Raw genomic sequence first — 20,677 nt, 5'->3', positions numbered from 1 at the left:
TGTAGGAGCTAGTTACATTTCATGTATTCACTCCAATGGGTTAATGTAATTGGAAACTACTGAACTGTTAAATATAGATAAAAAAAATTAATTAATATTTGTATCCTGTCACATTTAATAATTTACAAATGGTGTCATTTCAGCTTGTTATTCATTTAGGACTGCCCTTAGATGGTGAAAATATAAAACTAAAGGTTTATTTCCGAAAATTAGAAAAGAGAACAAAAACTAGCTACACTACATTCAGCAAGTTTAAGACATGCTAATCACAATTATTTATGCATCTTATTTGTCAGACTTAAAAGGAAATTAAAGCGGTATGGATCGCTCTCTGCCTCTTTTCATCTTTAATATTTGGACAGTTTTAAACCAAGTTGATCAAACCAGATATCTGTTATGTACTGAACAGTAATGTTCTTTCATTAATTGTTTAAAATGACTTTGCATTATAATGGACTGTGGACCTTCCCCCTCCAGATGTTTATTTTCTGCAGGGATTTTAAACCCAGGAATATTTATTTATTGATTTTATTTCCTCCATTGTCAGACGGCCATATTTCAACAATAATATTAAAATAATATACATTGTTGGGATCCTTTCATGTTAAATAGAATTAAAAAATTGTATTTTTATCTTAGTGTGCACATATGTAATTAATATTTGTAAAAGTTTTGATTAATTTTGCACTCACTGAACGGTTCTATACAAAATAAACTGAAATTATACTTAATAGGATATATAGCATAACAACCACAATATGGACTTTTCTTAATATCATTCAGGTCTAATCTCAGTTTTGCATACATAAAAAGCACCAACAACAGGAGAAAAAGTGCCAGTACATTCAAAACAGGAAAGCCTCTGAATTCTCAATGAGATCACTTTATAAAATTTAAAATACTGGTTTCCCCCACTGTGTGTTCCAGTCATCCTATCCATTTAAAAGCCTTCCCGCGTATTCATTTAAACAAGTGCAACTCTACAAAAGTAAAAGGAGAGAGCACACAAAGGCTTTTTTAATGCATTACTTCCAAACTCAGGAGTGAAAAACAAAATGTTGGTTACCTGGGCCTGTGCTAATACTTGTACTTCAAAAAACAACAACAAAAAGTATTTAAGAAAGGTTGACTCCTTCCAAATATAATGTCAAGGCAATGCAAGTAAAATGACTTTTAATAAATTATCAGCTGTAGCTTTTAAGAAACTATGGACCTCCAATCCAGACTGAATATCAGCTTCCACATCACATCTATATGGTTATTTCAAGGAAAGCTTATATACAGAAAAGCATGCTTAAGGACTGTGCAAATGATTTCTTTACTGTTAAACAAATAAATAAAAATAAGTAACAACAGATCCCAAAGAAGAAAATGTCAAGGATGCCAAGTCAGTATTATGCAAGTCTGTCTGTCTTCCATTAAATTAGAATAATTATGTCACGGAAAAAGTTTATCTAGATAATATTGTGTATTCTGGTGGCTTTAATGTCAGCCTCACCACTAGAGTATGATGAATAATCCTAGAAGTCACAATTTGTATTATTAAAAAATAAAAAAAAAAAACACTTTTATTCAGTCTTTCTCCCCACTTATAAACGTATCTGTAATGTTTTAGAAGTGGAGGAGGTAGTTTTTCAATTAGTAATTTACAACCTGAACAAAAAAAAAACTAAACTTTGTCCTGATATGATTTAGCATAAAAATAGGGATGCCATTTGAATATGCATTTGAACTAAAGTGTTTATCTATGTAAGGTATTTTATACATATTAAAGCACCCTTAAAATTATATCTGCATTATTAGAACCTAACAATCCTGATGGCAAGAAGTAGCTGGACATACTTTTTATAGATTTCAGACTGTGTAATTATCCAGTCAACAAGTACTACTAAAACAAATGAAAATAATGAACATGATTATTTCATTGAAAAAAAGTTTTCTAATGTAGTCAATTATTTCTGTATGTGAGAAAAGGCAAATACCTTAAAATAGAACATTACCTATTACAAGTTGATATATGCATTATTCAACAATTAAAAAGACCTAAATACTAACTGAATGTTAATGTAATACTTAATTTCTTTCAATATAGGGTTCTTTAATAATTAAAAAAAATACATATTTTAATATGAATAATTTCCTTACTACCCCAGAAGGCATCTATGACTTTGCAAATAGAATAGGGGTCGAGATCAAGCACATTCTCAACCTTTTAAAGTTATTAGTCAAATCTATATGGTCAAAGAATTGCAACTATTCTTTGCAACGTTTTAGAGCCAGGGCTGTTTTCCAACAAGTTTTGTTTCTAGCCAGATATAGCCTCAGTATTTTTAAATTAACTTGTCTAGTAGAGCAGGGCAGGCAGAAAGTTTTTCTCCCCAATATTGACAGTAATGGAGAATCTCTAGAAAATAAAACTCATTTGCCATTTACTCAACTGAAAATACTGACCATCTCATTTTCCAGACCCCTCATTGCTTAATACAGCCATACAGTTTCAGCTTTGAATTTAGGTGTTCAAAGGTACTTTTGAGTGCAGCATAGACATTATGAAATCAACAACAGTGGGATCATATTCTTACAAAAAAGGAAAAATGGGAATTACCATCAAGTAGTTAACCATACACGGCTAACTAACACACTGTTGTCAGCATACAACACAGGAATACTAGTCAAAAGAAGGTGATGGGTCTACCAGTTTTGGTTATCCCAGGCATCATCGTTGGCCACTTTGGCGGTCTTTTTGGGTGATTTTTTTGCTTTACCCTCACCAGCAGCATCCCAGTTGTTATCCCATGTCTCCCAGCTTTCTCCAGTGCTATGGTTATTCTTGGAAACGGCCTCAGAACCCCAATTGTCCCAGCTATCCAAACTCTTTTTCTCAGTGGAATTGTTATCTGCATATGTCCAGCTGTCATTACTGGGTGATTTTTTCGTCTTGGATTCACTACCAAAGTTTTCCCAAAATTCCTGGTTACCCAAGCCACTGTTCTGATAACTCTCCTCAATGCTGCTATTCTGGTAGCTATCACCCATTGCAGGCCTGTGGGTAAACAGTAATGATGCATGTAGTTATTAAACCGTTGTCAACAAGAAAATTACAAACATATATTTTAAATTTGTGTCATGGTACACGTGAATAGTTTTATAGGATAACACCTGATGCAAGATCTGAACTTTGAACTTCAAAAGATATCAAAGCACATAATTAAATCCAGAATCTAACATTCAAATAATTTATCTTTCTGTTGTCAGGTTTTCTTAATTCTAACAGCTGCCATGAAATAAAAGAAGAAAAAACTTGACAATTATCATTCCTCTATGCCATTACCTATTAGAAGAATCTTCTGGTTTTCCAGAAAAGAATGTGCTCATGTCTTTCCAGCCTTTTGTTCCAGCTCCCTGAACCTAAATTTGATAGATAAACGAGTAAATAAAATTACAGCTTGCAATTTTTTTTAAAGAAACAAATATGCAGAGGACTGAATTAGCAAAAATCAAAACAAGACAAAATATGAAATAAATAATAAAATGTACTTATTAATTTGTATAGTCTTGGAAAACATTTTCTTGCTATGACGTGCATATTGAATACTTACCACCATAACAATGGTCACGGCAGCAAAATCAACAAGAGATCAGAAAATTAGTTTATATGAACATTTTGAAAACAAAATGGGAGTTCAAATCCAGCCAGCCTACATAAGAAACCAGAAAATAAGCTAAATAAACCAATCACGTGGTTGTTTACAGGCAGGTTTGTATGAAAATAAGTTCTCAATTACCAATGTAAATTCTTGATAACAATTAAAATTACCTATCAAGTCTTCAGATGTAATAATTGAGAATTCATCAATGGCTTTATTTCATAGGTATCATAAGTGATCCTATGCATGAAAGGATATCTAGCTCTGAAGATTACTGAAGACCACACTGACATGGTACTTCTAACAAGATTACTTAGTACTCCACATCCACACATTAAAATGTTTAATAATTCTGAGATATGGAGGCTGGCTTGAAGATCTCCACTTGGCACTAAAGTGCCTCATACCTTTGAAGCCAGATGAGACATACTACTTGCAACATCATCAAATAATTTGCCCTCTTTCACCTGGACAAGTAAAAAAAGACCATAAATACAATACAAGCAAGTTTATAAAATACTTTTACTTGTATGTGTGGTGAAAAAGTACATATTTCCCCCATTATACATTAAGGATTCTTCTAATATAATAAAATAAAATGTTTCCTTAGTAACAATTTGAAATGTATGCTGCTGTAAAATTTACTACAAGGATGCTTGATAATTACTTCACTTGGGATTTAATTGATTTAAGAATCAAATCACCACCTAGAAAGACAAAAATAACCAGTTCTAACATCTGTTTGTACCAGCAGGACAGTGCAAATTATTATACATTTATATTAAAACTTTGGCCTCTTTATGTAATGCAAATGAAACAGTAATTGTACACTGTAATAAGTGATTAAATAAATATTAACTGATGGGCTTGTTATAGTTTAATGTCAGGAAAGAGCACTAGAGATGTGATGTTTGGTCTGAGGGTGTTGATGGAGAAGTTTAGCGATGGCCACAAGGAGTTGCATTGTGTCTTTGTGGACTTAGAGAAAGCATATGTCAGAGTGCCTAGAGAGAAGTTGTGGTACTGTATGAGGAAGTCGGGGCTGGCAGAACAGTATGTTAAGAGTGGTACAGGATATGTAGAAGGAATGTGTAACAGTGGTGAAGTCTGCAGTAGAAGGGACGGATGCATTCGAGGTAGAGGTGGGATTACATTAGGAATCAGCTCTGAGCCCTTTATTTGCAATGGTGATGGACAGGTTGACAGATGAGATTAGACAGGAATCGCCATGGACTATGATGGAGTGGTGAAGATATGCTCTAGAGATGAGAGGAATGAGGGTCAGTAAGAACAAGACAGAATACATGTGTGTGAATGAGAGGGAGGTCAGAGGAATGGTAAGGATGGAAGGAGACAAGTTGGTAAAGATGGGGTGAAGAAGAGAGTGCAGGCAGGGTGTAAAGATGTTAAGATTTGCATTGGCTATGAGAAGGATGGACAGGATTAGAAATTAATACATTAGAGGGTCAGCTAAAGTTGTACAGCTGAAGACAAAGGCAGAGAGGCAAGATTGTGTTGGTTTGGATGTGTGCAGAAGAGAGATGCTGGATATATTGGGAGAAGGATATTGAGGAAAAAATGAATGCCTAAGAGACGGTTTATTGTGAGAGAGGACATGAAAGTGGTGGTTGTAATGGAGCAAGATGCAGAGAACAGGAAGATATGAAAAAAGATGCTAGGCTGTGACAACCCCAATGAGAGCAGCCAGAAGAAGCTGATGAGCTTGTTCCCAAATCTGCAGAACCCACCAAAGTATAATGTCTTTTGACACTAAAGACAGTAATAAATAAAATTAACAATGTAATATTCAAAATGCCTATTAATCTAATCAGAGCTAGATGATTAAGCGGAGCAGATTGTTCATCACTGGGCTTTAAAGACAGATGCCTATTTCTTCAAAGGTCTTAAATAATGTCACAGTATGTTTGAGAGGTCTGCTGGTTTAAATTTTCTTTCCAAACAAGAACCAGCCACACAAACCAAGCTTTCATTTTGATGTAAAACAGTGAATCCAAATCTATAACATACAGGAGAGAAGATATCCTTAGAAAGAGAGGCATATTGTATTAGATTGGACAATTACCTTCTCTTGTGTAGGTTTGATAACATTTTCGTTTATACTCTGACTCAACTCTGTCGCCTATTTAAAAGGAAAAAAAGTTATTTCAAAACTGATTTAGTAACACAATACGATGTATACTTTCAGAAATAAAAAAATTATGTTTTTAGAGTAATTCTTCAATTTAGTTCTTTATGGATGAGATGGTCATTCGAATAAAATGGAAAGTGCTAGCACAGAAGATATACAACTGTATCAATACAAGTATTAAAACTGTGGACATGATTATGATGGAATAAATAAAAGAGCAGAAGACATTTTGACAATAAAATATGTAAAATGTTAAGCTCTGCTCAGCAAGATTATTTCTTTCAGATGTCTCCCACCTTGATTTATCAGCACCATGGTGAAACCTTGATAGTATTTTCTGTTATATAAGGTTGTGTGTAAATTAAAAGGGGTCTTTTAAGTGCTTTCTATAGGATAAAAAGTCAATTTCATGAAGCTTTGGTTTCCTGTTTATGATATTTGCTCATTATTCCAGAAGTATGTATTTAAAAATACTTCAGCAAAAAAAAGCATTCATTTTGGGCATATGACTGGATAACTCTAATATGGATTATCCAGCATGGGTAATGTGGTGTGGTGGATGTTTTTCAAATCATTTGCAGTTGTATGGCATTGGTCTCTGTTGGCTTCTATTAATATATATCAAACTTTTTTCTCTCCATTTTGTATGAAAACATGAGATTAGTTTTTTTTCTTAGCATTTGCTACAAAGTACATTGGGTAAATAACTTAAAGTATTACAATTGGGGTGGAGAAGTACATTTCATCAAACTAAACAGAAACTCAGCTATGTTCTTAAATCTTAATTAGGGGATCCTTCCTACAAGTGCTGGAAACAATTCTGATATATATATATATATATATATATATATATATATATATATATATATATATATATATATATATATATATATATATATATATATATATATATATATATATATATATATATATATATATATATATATACACACAGACAATTTATATACAAGTCTGTCTACTATCCAGGAAGAGAACTCAAATTTTTATGGATTATTTTATAACATGATCCTCATACTAAATGGTGAGCCCATGGGAAGAAGTATTACACATAGGAAGTAAAAATATTAGGTTTGAATACACAATGGGCGGTCGGAAAATCGAGAGTACACCTTATGAGAAGGATTTAGGAGTCATAGTGGACTCTAAGCTATCGACTTCCCGACAGTGTTCAGAAGCCTTTAAAAAGGCTAACAGAATATTAGATTATATAGCACGGTGTGTGGAGTACAAGTCCAAGGAGGTTATGCCTTTATAATGCACTGGTGAGGCCTCATCTTGAGTACTGTGTGCAGTTTTGGTCTCCAGGCTACAAAAAGGACATAGCAGCACTAGAAAAGGTCCACAGAAGAGCGACTAGGCTGATTCCAGGACTACAGGGGTTGAATTATGATGAAAGATTAAAAGAGCTGAGCCGATACAGTATAAACAAAAGAAGATTAATAGGTGACATGATTGAAGTGTTTAAAATTATGAAGGGAAATAGTACAGTGGATCGAGACTTGTATTTTAAAATGAATTCATCAAGAACATGGGGACACAGTTGGAAACTTGTTAAGGGTAAATTTCGCACAAACATTAGGAAGTTTTCCTTTACACAAAGAACGATAGACACTTGGAATAAGCTACCAAGTAGTGTGGTAGACAGTAAGACGTTAGGGACTTTCAAAACTCGACTTGATGTTTTCTTGGAGGAAACAAGTGGATAGGACTGGCGAGCTTTGTTGGGCTGAATGGCCTGTTCTCGTCTAGAGTGTTCTAATGTTCTAAATAAACAAAGGATTTCTGTTAAAAACGGTCTTGGAGAAACTATCAGCACAACACTGTGTGAAGACATAATCTTAATTCAGTCTTCTGTCTTAATGGAAAATCTTTCCTAGATAAGGGTCTTCTTTGTTTTTCTTCCTACTGCTTGCCATGTGAGACAACAGAAATCTAAATTTATGTACTGATGCCTGGCACATACTGTCTATACATGTAAAATAACTATTAAGGACAGAATTTATAGCTTGTACATGTAAATCTCAAAAGAGCAGTGCATGGAAAATAGTCCATGAATCTTGCAGAATTAGAACCCTTTTTCACGGATGAATGACAAAGTATTACAAGTAAGAATTGAAAGACTTTAAGCTAGCTACAAAAAGTGTTTAGAATCTGTGATTTTTGCTTAAAATATTAAAGAAATGTGTCATTGTTAACTTTATGCCTTTTGGTGATCAGTTGTTCTTCTACTCAATTAGCTATTCACAGTTACAGACATTTTAACAAAGGTGCCCAAACGTTTGAAGGCCACCTCTTTCAATTTGGCATGTATATTTCGAAGTGCTTAATTTGGATGTGCAAAACTTAAAATACATCCATGGGACATCAGATGTTTTTCTGATCTTAGTTTTAGTCAGAATTTTATCATCTATTAGATGTGCAGCCTTATATACCTAGATCAAAAACTGTAAAGCCTCAGGTCAAACTTGATTAATCCAGTCACAGTTAGTGTGGATCAAAAAGGCTAAAGGGACACACAAGATGTATTCTTTCCATGGGCAGAACCACTGGTGACTCCACTTTCAAAGCATGTGATGAAACTGATGTGGTAAATTATACTTATAACAGCAGTTGTCTGTCACAACCAGCTATTCTTTTTTCTAATCTAGGTGTTAGTCTTCCCCTATTCATATAAAAACAGTATACAAATTAAATTCATTAAAAGTAAAAATAATATAAAATACACATTAGGAAAATATGCATACATTTTGTCGAGGAAGAAAGAAAAGAGTAAAGAACAAGCAGGAATTGGAGCACTTTCCCAAAAGGCTAAAAGAAGAGAGAACATATTCAAAAATATAAACAAAAAAATATATGAAGCTATCATTCTTTTTTCTTAGTATTCCAAATTGAGGATTTTAACATATTCTCTACTATAGTTTTAAATTAATGATTCCTTTCTTCAGTATACAATTTTTTTTTTTGTTATGGGTGTGCAATTTTTACTGTGGGCATTGTGTTTATTAAACTAAACTAGTAAGCTCAGAAAGCACTTATACAATGTCAGCCTAGTCATTTTTAAAGATGATATGCCATGATTTCCACTGTGAGTTTTCTGTGAACTCCACATTAAAACCAACATTTTAATCTACTACACATTCCTATTATTTTCTAAAATACATCTAAAACTCAAGGTCACTTTTTGGTTAAATGTATTCACCAACAATAGAAAAAGAGTCAGTATAACACGATCACTTGAAATGGGCACCATTTTTTATTACCCTGTGGATCTTGGATGAACATTTCTGTGAAAAATTAAATGAAGTGAATCCCAAATATGGAAAAAAGTGAAAAGAGGAACATGCAATGCCATTATATCAAAGTAAGGTGAGATTACCCTTTCCCTATATTATCAGGATGTTATTATTGTTTCAGTGAATACTATTAGAGTATTGTATTCATTCTTTATTGATGTGTTTTGGTAAGCAGATGTGCCCAGTGGTCAATTTGACAACAAACTTTAAAAGTACATCACTAAATTTCTTCCGCATTAATTTTATCCAGCAAAAACATATTTCTTCTTCTATCACTTGAGCCTAAATATTGATTTTATTATCCTTCCTACTTTTCAAAATGAAATCCTCCTTTTTTCCTATAACTGAAATCAGTCCTGTACTTTGAATAGTTTTAGCATCATTTCCCCTTACTTTGGTCTTTCACTTGAGTTGTCCTGGCAGCAGAATAAGTTAAAGTATTAGAAACAAAGAGAAAAAAGTTCAAACAAAAGGTCTTCTTATAAATGGATTATGTGCCACTTTATACAGCATCTTTAATGTAGTCTCTGTTTAATCAAGAGTTACTGAATGATCTTTATAAAATGATTTATGGATTCCACATAATTTTGAGCAAATTTTATTTGTATGCATAAATCTAGACACACTTTCCTCTTTCTAGGTAATTTAATTTCACATAATGCATTGGTGTCTTAATTAAACAAATATTCAAAGACTAAAGTAAAAATCTTATTCCAGTTCAGAAAACCATTATAAAGGTTCTTTCTGAATTGGCCCCAACATATTTATCAGTGGTATGAAGAAAAGTATTTCAATTTAGAAAACAAAACCTTTTCTAAAACTTAACATGGAGTCATGTCATGAAATACAAAAAAAAAAAAAAAACTGTTTTAGAAATTTTGGGCTCTATATTTTAGCATGAAGTCTATATTTCTCAGTATTATTGCATGTATATGTATTATTGTGCTATACAGCTTTAATAAAAATAAAAAACAATTTTATACGAAATATTTTAATTATAAAGACCTGTTGACATTAATAATTTTAGCATTACCATCTAACTTTTTGACTTGCTTAGGAGAGCTTAAAGGCATTTTTTATCAACCTGTTCAACATCTTGACACATTAAACCTGCATCACAGAAGCAGAGGCAGCAAAAAAAAAAAAAAAAAAAAGTGCCTATACTCAGAATGGAAATGGATTCAGTATATAGATTCAGAAATGGATTACTGCAGATCAGTTTAAATACTTAGGGGTTAAAATCACAAGTAAACATGAAGCCCTTTATCAACAAAATTTTGCTGTCTGCTTGGAAAAACTTAAGCAAGACTTGCATAGATGGTCTACCCTTCATCTCACTTTAGCTGGAAGAATTAACACTGTCAAGATGAATATCCTTCCTAAGCTTCTTTTTCTATTTCAAAGTTTTCCAATATACATCAATAAATTGTTTTTTAAGAAGTTAGTTTCAATCATAACCTCATTTATTTGGAAATCAAAACATCCACATATCCAAACGGAGACCCTACAAAGATCTAAGACAGAAGGAGTCATGGCTCTACCTAGCTTTCAATTTTATTACTGGGCAGCAAATATACAAACCATAACAACCTGGACATTGACACAAATAGATGAACATACACAGGCTTGGTCCGCAATATAAATAAAATCCTGCAGCACTTCCTTATATTCCTTGCTTTATACCTCAGTAAATACAAGTTATTGCCAATATACTAACAACCAAATTGTGTTTCATTCACTCAGGATATACTTCAAGTTAGAGAAGTTTTTATCTGTGGCACCTCTGCACAATAACCACCTTTTTCCACCATCTCAAAAGGTACACAGTTTTAATGTTTTGAAAACATTCAGGATTAAATCTCTTAGAGATTTGTACGTAAACAACGTCTTCACATCCTATGAACAATTAACCTCCAAATTTAACTTTCCAAACTTTTCTAAACAAAACCTGCCCAATTTTCCTCACCTTCCACCTGTTTATATTTAGGAAAAATTACTGATCAGTACTGAGGACTCAGACAGCATTTCTGTAATATACAAAAACATTTTAAAGACCCTCCCTTTCAAAGACCCTAGAGTACAGTTGGGAAGAGGATCTCTCACTGAACATTTCAGAAAAGGATTGGAAAGGCAGCGATGCATAGAATTTACTTGAGCTCCATATATGCAAAGTGTACAATTAACTTAAAATCATCTATCAAGCACATCTGTCTCATTTAAAATTGTCCAAAATGTTCCCAGGGCAAGTTACAATCAAGTTCCAGCCTCAATAGGCCATATGTTTTGGGTGTGCACCATATTAACATAATTTTGGACCAAAATTTTTAAATGCCTTTCAGAGAGGCTTGGTGTCACAATCTCTCCTAATCCACTACCAGCTGTGTTTGGTGTACTTCCAGATGGGCTTAAAGTGGAGAAGGACAAACAAAGTGTAATTGCCGTTACTATACTATTACCATGTAGACCTATCTTGCTCAACTGGAAGAATCCTAACTCACCTCTTTTAAGTCAGTGAGTAACTGATGTTATATATTATAAATCTAATTCCCACTTAGAGAATCTGTACAAAACTTGAAAACCTGGCAGAATCTAATCAATAACATTTTAGAATAAGGATTTAAAATGAGAATGTGGATTCTCTTCCCTTATTTACTTTTATTATTTATGTTGGCTTAACTCTCTCTCTCATGGGTGGGGGTTGACTTGATGTGAAGTTTTGTAAAAATTTGACTTGCTTGTATGGAATGTTATTTGCGTTTAATAAATTCTTAAAAAAAAAAACTATTATATTTGTTATTGTGTGTAAGCCTATCTTTATTAAATAGTGCTGTATGAGAAATGAATTGTGTTAAAGCTAACTTTGCTCAAAAAAGCTGCAAAATGGCATGCCCTACAATGAGCTGGAGTTTCAGCCAAGGCATGTTACTGCATTCATCCCTCATCCCACATAAACAATTTGGTGCTTACTTATTATCTGAACTTATTACTTACAGCCCAGAGCACAGATTGAGATTAAGACGTCAGCCTATTTAAGATTCCAAGGATCAATAACAGTGGGAGGTCAAGTTTTTAGTTAAAGGGCCCCGAAGCCGTGGAATGATCTGCTTGCTAATATAAGGCATGCCACTTGAGTCTCAGCTTTTAAATCTAAACTGAAGACTTACTACTTTAGCCTAGCACACCTCGACTAAAGCTGCTGATTAGCTGTACATACTACATTTGTGTTAATTATTTGAACAGAAATAGAAGTAATACAATCTTTTTAAACCGTTAATAAATCTAATCTATTGCGTTTCTCTTCTTGTTGTCTTGATATGGCACTTGGTGCCACTGCCTTCTATCAGGCTGATTTCCTGCATAGGGAAAAGTCATCTGGGATAAAGGGGCGCTGGAATCATGAAAAAATTATCTCATCAGATCCGACAGCCAGCACATACTCCACTATCAGAAGAAGGAGGAGGCAGGCAGCCAGGACTGTGACTTTTTTAATCTCCTTCGCTGTCAACTGACCATACTTCATCAATTAACTAATGGACAGATATTGCTGGTTTCCATTTATTTTAATCAGTTTCTGCCTTGTTCTCAGTGTGTTTTAACAAATCTATATTTTTATGTGTACCAATTCTGTATTTAGTAATTAGTATAATCTATACTTGTATTTTAACTGAGAATTGTTCACAGAGCTCTGCGTCTGCACTAAGTGAAGAGAGCTATACAAAATAATAAGTTGTAGTGTTGGACAACAGATGAATACTTTTCGATGTGAAGTCACTAAAAATGCAGCAGGTATAGAAAGATTTAGTTTGTTTATACACATTGAGGAAAAACAAAACAGAATCATCTGCTATGAAATCCCATGTGTGCTGGACACTAGACCATAGAATAAATGCATTGGTGAATTCAGTGGTGTTCACTAAAGAAAGAAGAGCCATCAGTAAAGAGGTATGGCTTAAACATCAATACAAATAATCAAATAACACAGTGGTCATGAGTAAATGAAATACAATTACGTATCATTATTAACACAGGCAGGCAAAGAAAATGTGAGCCATGCAGAGTACAATCAACTGCTTTACCGGCTCTGGTGGGGGTTTATAACCCCATATCTTAATCCAGATATGATGCAAAGAAGGATAGAAAGTAGAAACTGATCAGATAAGCAGAGCAAGTAAAGGCATACAAATACACAAAGTGTGACAAAAGTTATTACATTCATAAAAATAAAAAACTTAAGTATTTACATTTTTTTCTCAGTTTAAAAAAGGTATTAATTAAAACCAAGTTGTATAAATATAGAAAGTGTAGTATTTTAAAAATATTTAAAAAATGAGCAAACACTTTAGAAAATCTAGGATTTCCTTGATTCAAAGTCAAGTAAGAATAAATAAAATTATATTCCATTGGCCTTTGAGGAACAGTAATTCAGAAACAACTAAATAGTACTTATCTTTTAACATTCATTTACGATACCATAATCAATTTTAATTTTTTTCCATTGTGTGCTATAAGTTTTACTTTGAACCGCTAAAACCAACTACTGTATCTTTACTGTATGTATGGTGTCTTTTCTTATCTCCTGCCATGTGGATTGGAAAAAAAAAACACACCATTGCTTTGCTGCTCATAACTTTACAAGCAATACTCTATGACTTGCTTCTGTGTAGATTAACAAAAGGCTTACATCCTGTTAGAGAAATAAAGGACAGTCTGATACAATATATCATATCTGCATGAGTCTATAAACAGTGGTTATCCCATTAACCTTTACAATTATTATTAAACAGTTTTTTTACACTGTTCTGAGTAGTCCAAAAGTACATAAAAATATTAGCAATACTACTAGAAATGCCCTATCAAATTATTTTTCAGCCACCAAACTGCTCCATGTCTACTGTTCAGATGCCTCATGAAGACACGTTTGTATGGACCAACTTGGGACACCTCGGAATTTATACCTCTTCTGTTCTCTGGGATATCTATAGCTGTACAGTCAAGCAAGAGCTTGAATTCTTATTTATCACCTAACCTTAGGACTAAAAGTAATGCTACAAGACATACTGTACTCGACTTTGAGTTTCAGTTCTCAATTGCTTGCTAGGTTTACAACATAAATCTCACAAATTGCATGTATTAAGGCTTTGCTTCATAATTCTCCCTTGATAATGAGATCTTATAAATGAAGAATAAAAACACAAAATACAGTTTTAAAAACAAGCAAATTGAAAGAGATTATATTAAAACCTATAAAGAAACCTTCACAGAAAATGAGAGGAAAAAAGAAATCATTTCAGGTATTAATATATATGCTTAACTAGCGGATTACCCAGCGGATATTCCCAGTGGGGAAAAAAATTAAATGTAGTATATAAATTTTTAAACAGTAAAACATTAACATTTAAGAAGTAAAGATACATTGAGCACTACTGGAGTGCTTTCAGGTAAAGTACATTTTAAAGGTGCTATAACACAACAGGTAAGTAATACTAACAGCAGCTTAAATGTATTGGGATCATCTCTCGGTAGGAGATCACTTGTGAAAGGTGCCACACGACCAGTATGGTATTAAAATAACATTTTGTATGTGATCCTCCAAATTTCTGCCTGACAACGTTGCACTATGTGCCTGTGATTTAAGAGAAAAATTATTCAGAGAAATGTGGATGCTGCCGTTCCGTGCTTAACGGGCAGAAGGTCCAAACAATTCCCAAGTCCAATACTTTACATGAAGAGGTCGGTACACCTTCTTAGATGTAAACCCTACATGTTGTTAAAAGAATTCATCAAAAAAGCAACCTTGAATGTTCAAGGGTTTTAGTGACCCGAACTCACCTTAAGGGACAATTAGTAGTGGTGCAGCGCCATTTACAAAGACAGTCTTGCTTTGATGGCGCTGATTACACTCATTCGCAAAGATTTCCATTCTCCCAGGAGCCGACGGGGCACTCAAAGTGTCACAAACAGTGTGAGAAGAGAGGACGCTGCCTGAAACTGTGAAGCTCTTGCCCTGGTGGAGGAGCCTGACATTCCACGCCTTTCAGCGTACACTTTGTTCTCACGACCCGATGCCGCTAAAGGCGGTCTTGTCTTCACATTATTTACAGCTCAGTGCAGTTAAAAAGTAGAAAGACGCAAAGCTATTTTCCTCATCTCTTCTACTATCAAGTACTGGCAATTAAAAAAAAAGTTACAATGTGGCAGTTTCCGCGACAGTGACGTGGACAAATAAATAACACTTCTCTGTCAGAACGCACCTGGTGGCGGACGGCTCAGCGCTGGAGTCCAGATAGGAGGGCTGGAAGAGGGTGACGCGGGGCGGACTTCTATGGGATAGATCGGCATGTTTGTATTTATTTCTTTTCAATAGCAGTAAAATAACTCACACACAAATAATAATAATTCATAAAGACGATATAAAAATGGTGTCCACAAATGAAGTGATTAGTTCCTGTATTATAATATGTTCTGTGGTCATACGTAATTTCCGTTTTGCGTGGTCATACGTAATTTCCGTTTCAAACGTGAAAAGAATTATATATATATATATATATAGTAAAATTACAAGTTACATATTGGAATGGTGAGAATACTGGTTATATGCTTTTCAAACTGCATTGCAAATGAAACAGTGATTGCTTCTTTTGTTTTTCTATTTTGAATTTTAAGTTAAGTTAAAACCTCAAATATACAATTTCAGAATACTGCTAAATAAATAATCATTTCAAAATATCTTTTGTTTGAAATATTAAGTGTGTGATAAAAAAGTGACATTCAGGGTTGTAAAGCAATTTTAAAGACAATGTGAAAGAAATATCAAAGGGATCATGGTATAAAGTCGGTATTATGTGTAGGCTACTCCTGAGACAATCAAAGGAATTTCATCCAAAGTGGATCAGTTTCATGTGGAATGCTTTTTATTTACAATAAACTCTTAAGTCATTTAATGGTGTGGTTTTATTACATTTCCTTTTGCATTTGCAAACCTTAAAGGGGTGCTATTAAGCTACAATATACATATTCTTAATAAACTGTTGTTACCATTCTTTTCCATATTGTATGTATACACAGAAACAGTTCACAAATAAGGAACTACAAAAACAGTCAGGAGCTTGTTTGATGGAAATGATTCAAAGCTTGACAAAATGCAGTACACAGGCATTTCACACCCCATAATCATAATATATTTGATAATCACTGCTATCATGTTGAGTTTAAAATAATGTATAAGCAAGAATAATTTTTATATTCCTTTAAAATTTGTTTTCAGCACATTGCAAAACACCTAGATAGAGAGAAAAGTATGGCAATGTATTTATTACGATTAAAAGATTTTCCAGAGTGTCTGACTTATTTGATGCTTTAAAATTTACACATGATCACATAATTAAACTAAAGTGACATAAATAAGGTATTACCTTCTGTGTTGCTTGGTTTGCAAGTTTTGTTGTCTACAAAAAAAAAAAATAAAAAAATAAAAAAATAACTATTTCATATCAAAAAAGACAAAAGCATAGCTCTAAATATCTATAACCTTTTAAAACAGCAGTGTTTAGAAAAAAATATGTAAATTACAAAATCATGTTATTAATTGTTATTTTTAAAAAAATGCATTTGAATCACAGTCACACTTACGTTTTCTTTTGCCGCTAATGCAAATTTACTTGCCCCAACAGTAAAATTGCTCCATCCCTGCAGAAACACAGAAGTTTATTTAAAATGAAGACAGCTTTAAACAGAAGGGTTTTTCAACAATTCCAACATTTGCTATGTGCAAACTCTACACTAGCAGAACCAGTCTCAAGAAGGTGTGTAGCAGCAGTACATTATGAAAACATGTAAACTGAACTTTTCCAGCTACCAGTGATTAATAAAGCTATAGGGATGCTCCAATCAGGTTTTTTAGGGCTGATGCAGATAACTGATTTAATATTAATGAACTGGCGGATTCCTTTTTTTTTTATTCTTTTAAAAACATTTTACACTAATCTCCTGCATAACCAGAATAAAAGCTTTACGTTCTATATTAAAGTGTTAAACTGTAGACCACAGGTGTTAATTATTTATTTTTAATTGGCAAAATTAAATTCTGTAGGCTTATTGTTCAGTGACCATAAAAATTCTAAAATAAATAAAATTACCTTAAAATCAAGACTTTGCCTTATAAAATAGGTGAAGAAAATATTTACTCATAATACACTTGGCATAAAGTAGTGATGTTCTGATCAACTGACCGCCGTTCAAAATCGATGGATTTTCACGACAAAAGACTCAAAGACAAAAGAGTCGGTGATCTGTAAATTGGCCAATCACAAATTATTTTCCTCAACATCTACTTTTTTAAGTCAGCATGGTGGCGCAGTGGTAGTGCTGCTGCCTCGCAGTTAGGAGACTTGGGTTCGCTTCCCGGGTCCTCCCTGTGTGGAGTTTGCATGTTCTCCCCGTGTCTGTGTGGGTTTCCTCCAGGTGCTCCGGTTTCCTCCCAAAGTCCAAAGACATGCAGATTAGGTGCATTGGCGATCTGAAATTGTCCCTAGTGTGTGCCCTGAGGTGGGCTGGCGCCCTGCCCGGGGTTTGTTTCCTGCCTTGCACCCTGTGTTGGCTGGGATTTGCTCCAGGTGACCCTGTAGTTAGGATATAGCGAGTTGGATAATGGGTGGATGGATCTACTTTTCTAAGCTTTACAGTAATTTGGTTGTAGTGCTCCTTTATGGGTAACATTACAGTACTTCAGCTAGCTCATAAGTTTTTTTTTTTTATATATGCCACAAACTTCCTGTTTACAGAAAGCAGCAAGGCAGACTTTACCAAAGAGACAAAAAAATAGAATATTAACCTTTACATCAAAGAAAATGAAGTAACAAACTGAGAAAAAGGAATTGGAGAAGCATCTGGTACAATTAGACAAATGGCAAGAAAACTTGATACATCAATAAATTAAGACCTTTTTTGAATTATTTAATTGAAGTGGACACTGCTTGTCTGAATTTGGACCGTGAGCAAGCTTGTGTTTAGTATAAAAGCTCACATTTTCAATAAAAATAAAATATGAAAAATAATTGAAAATTGCTGCTTTGTAAACAATTGGCTTGTTTGCATAAAAGCAAAATTTGTCATTTTCCTTGTAAACATTAAGCATGTTAGCCCAGTCGGTTTGAAAAAACCTGATCAGAGTATCGCTACATAACAGAAAATGAAATGATTCTCACAATTGCAAGGTGTCACACTGTTAATTTTTTCATTAAAATACTTATCTGAATCAAATCTTAACAACAACAAAAAAAAGTCGTTTTCAAGACAAGTCACTTCCAAAATGCTGTACATGAAAGTAGGAAAATTAATTCAAAGATTATTAAATAAAAAGTTAATACAAAGAAATAAACTTGAAAAAGTAAATAAAAACAATAAACAATTGACAACTAACAATTGGCAAAACGTAAAAACATATCATGAGCCACTAAAAGCCAGAGAGAGAAAAAAGTGTTTTCAGCAAAGATTTAGTAGTAAGGTCTTGTACCGTGTTAGCTATTATGGATGCAATGAGAAGTTAAGCTAAGTGGCACCTTTTAATGACTAACTGAAAAGATTACAAAATGCAATATCAAAAGATCTTGACTATACATTGTTCTCCTCTCCTGCTAAAATTTAGCAGCAAAATGAATCTTAGGCTAGAGAGATCTGCTAAGTTTTTTACATTCCCTTGGGTTCCCTGCCTGGAGGTTTGCGTGTTTTCCTGGTGGGTTTCAACAGTGTGCTTTGGTTACCTTCCAAACGTATGCACGTCTGAGGATATGGTGATGCTAAAATGATGCTAGTGTACATGTGTGCTTGTATGCACCTTGCGATGAGCTAATGCCCAGTCCTGGGATTGTTTCTGCCTAGTGCCCAATGCTAGCTGGAATGGGCACATCCCTGGATTGATGGATTTAATCGTTAAACATCCATCCTTTTCAGAAATAATGTGGCAAGGTGTCCTTGGATTTTAATGGGTGTTTTAGGCAATTCACAATACATTGAAGCCGAACCTGTTCTCACCGTGATGATATCTTGCGCTGCCACCTGGTGGAATCTTCCAGATTTACATAAAGTACATACGCAAGCATAAACAGTACAGCGCTTGTATAGCAGTACCGTCCTCAGGAACATGCATTGCGTGAAGTATAAACTTGGCCTTAGGCTGTTCCATAGCTGAGGAGCAGTTACTGCAAAAGCTTAATAACACCACTGATCATGGTAAAGCCAGTAGCAACTGGCCGGACAATCTCACGGATCGAGAAGGGGCACAAGGAAGTCAGACTGATAAGCCAGAGCCAGTCAGTTTAAACATTTAAAAGTATACAATAAACTTTTGAAATCAATTCTAAGACTGACAAGAAGCCAATGGAGTGAAGTTAAAATAGGAGTGATGTGCTCATGCTTACATAAACCAGTTAAGGGTCTTGTAGCAGAGTTTTGGACCACCTGCAGGCGAGAGAGAAGAGTATGACTGACACCACTGTACAATGAATTAAAATAGTCTATGTGGGATGAAACAACAGCATGAACAACTTTTTTCAAATCAGCAAAACAAAGAAAGGGGTTGATTTTTTTTAAAACGATACTTAACTGGAAAAAACAGCTTCTTACAGAGTTTATCTAGTTATCCAGTTTAAGAATATTGTCTAGGATAGATCTAGAATAGGCCAGATCTCCAATTGAGGCACTTTACAAGAAAAAACAAACTCTACAATCAAAATTTAACCTCTTGACAACAAAAGAAAAAAAAAAACAAAAAACAAACAACTTTAAATCGTGCCATCACTAATATGAACATAGACAAAGGCTAATAAAATCTTAGATCAACAAATCCCCAAGCAGGAAGATTAAAATAATTGATCATAAAAATAAAACCCACACATATAGCAAGTACTTTAAGTCCTTATATTTTACACAGTTTAAAGAAGACAAGACACAACCTAAGGAGTTTTTTGATGTAATACAAATACTCCAGCTAAATACTCGGTCTAGAGACACTGATCAAACCTCTGAAACTCTCAGAATTACTGGATGCTATAATCTCAATCCAAAGTTGTAAAGCAGCAGGGCTTGATGGCTACCTAGTAAAATTTTATAAAAAAAAAATTTCAACTAAGTTAGCGCCATTATTATTAGCAACATTCATAAAAGCTAAAAACAAAACTCTACCTTAAACTTTTCTTCAAGAATCAATTATCTTTACAAAGAAAAAAAAACACTTATTACAATGTGCATGATACCAACAAATTTCACTTACGAAAAATTATGTTAAAATACTCTCCAATGTTTTAGCTAGAATGACTCAGAATGCGCTTCTGTCTGTAATATCTCACAAGACCAAACTAGATTTATTAAAGGCAGATACTTACAGTAGCTTCAAACGTTCAGCCTTTGTATAATGTAATATTCTCACCTACATAATCTAACACAGAGATCTTAACATCTTTGGATGCAGAAAAAGCCTTTGACAGAGTCAGAATTGAACTACCTATTATACCAAATTGCACAAATTTGAGTTTGGCACAAATAAACGTGCACGGATAAAATTACTTTATACA

General features: G+C 33.8%; 1 protein-coding gene across 1 annotated transcript in view; it reads right to left on the bottom strand.

Moving 5' to 3' along the window:
* Window positions 1-986: 986 nt before the first annotated feature.
* Window positions 987-20,677, bottom strand: part of arfgap1 (ADP-ribosylation factor GTPase activating protein 1) — an 87,780-nt gene continuing 68,089 nt past the window's right edge. The window contains exons 9-15 of the mRNA XM_039734457.1: window positions 16,740-16,796; window positions 16,523-16,555; window positions 13,187-13,216; window positions 5,731-5,787; window positions 4,055-4,114; window positions 3,332-3,408; window positions 987-3,043 (exon numbers count right to left, since the gene is read on the bottom strand). Coding sequence (XP_039590391.1) covers window positions 2,692-3,043; window positions 3,332-3,408; window positions 4,055-4,114; window positions 5,731-5,787; window positions 13,187-13,216; window positions 16,523-16,555; window positions 16,740-16,796 — 666 coding nt within the window. The 3' untranslated portion in view covers window positions 987-2,691. The remainder of the gene's footprint in view (window positions 3,044-3,331; window positions 3,409-4,054; window positions 4,115-5,730; window positions 5,788-13,186; window positions 13,217-16,522; window positions 16,556-16,739; window positions 16,797-20,677) is intronic.

Source organism: Polypterus senegalus, chromosome 14 (genome assembly GCF_016835505.1).
Source record: "Polypterus senegalus isolate Bchr_013 chromosome 14, ASM1683550v1, whole genome shotgun sequence".
In the NCBI taxonomy this organism is placed as follows: Eukaryota; Metazoa; Chordata; class Cladistia; order Polypteriformes; family Polypteridae; genus Polypterus; species Polypterus senegalus.
The sequence above is the reverse complement of the archived record's forward strand: the minus strand, read 5'-3'. Positions and strand labels throughout refer to the sequence as shown.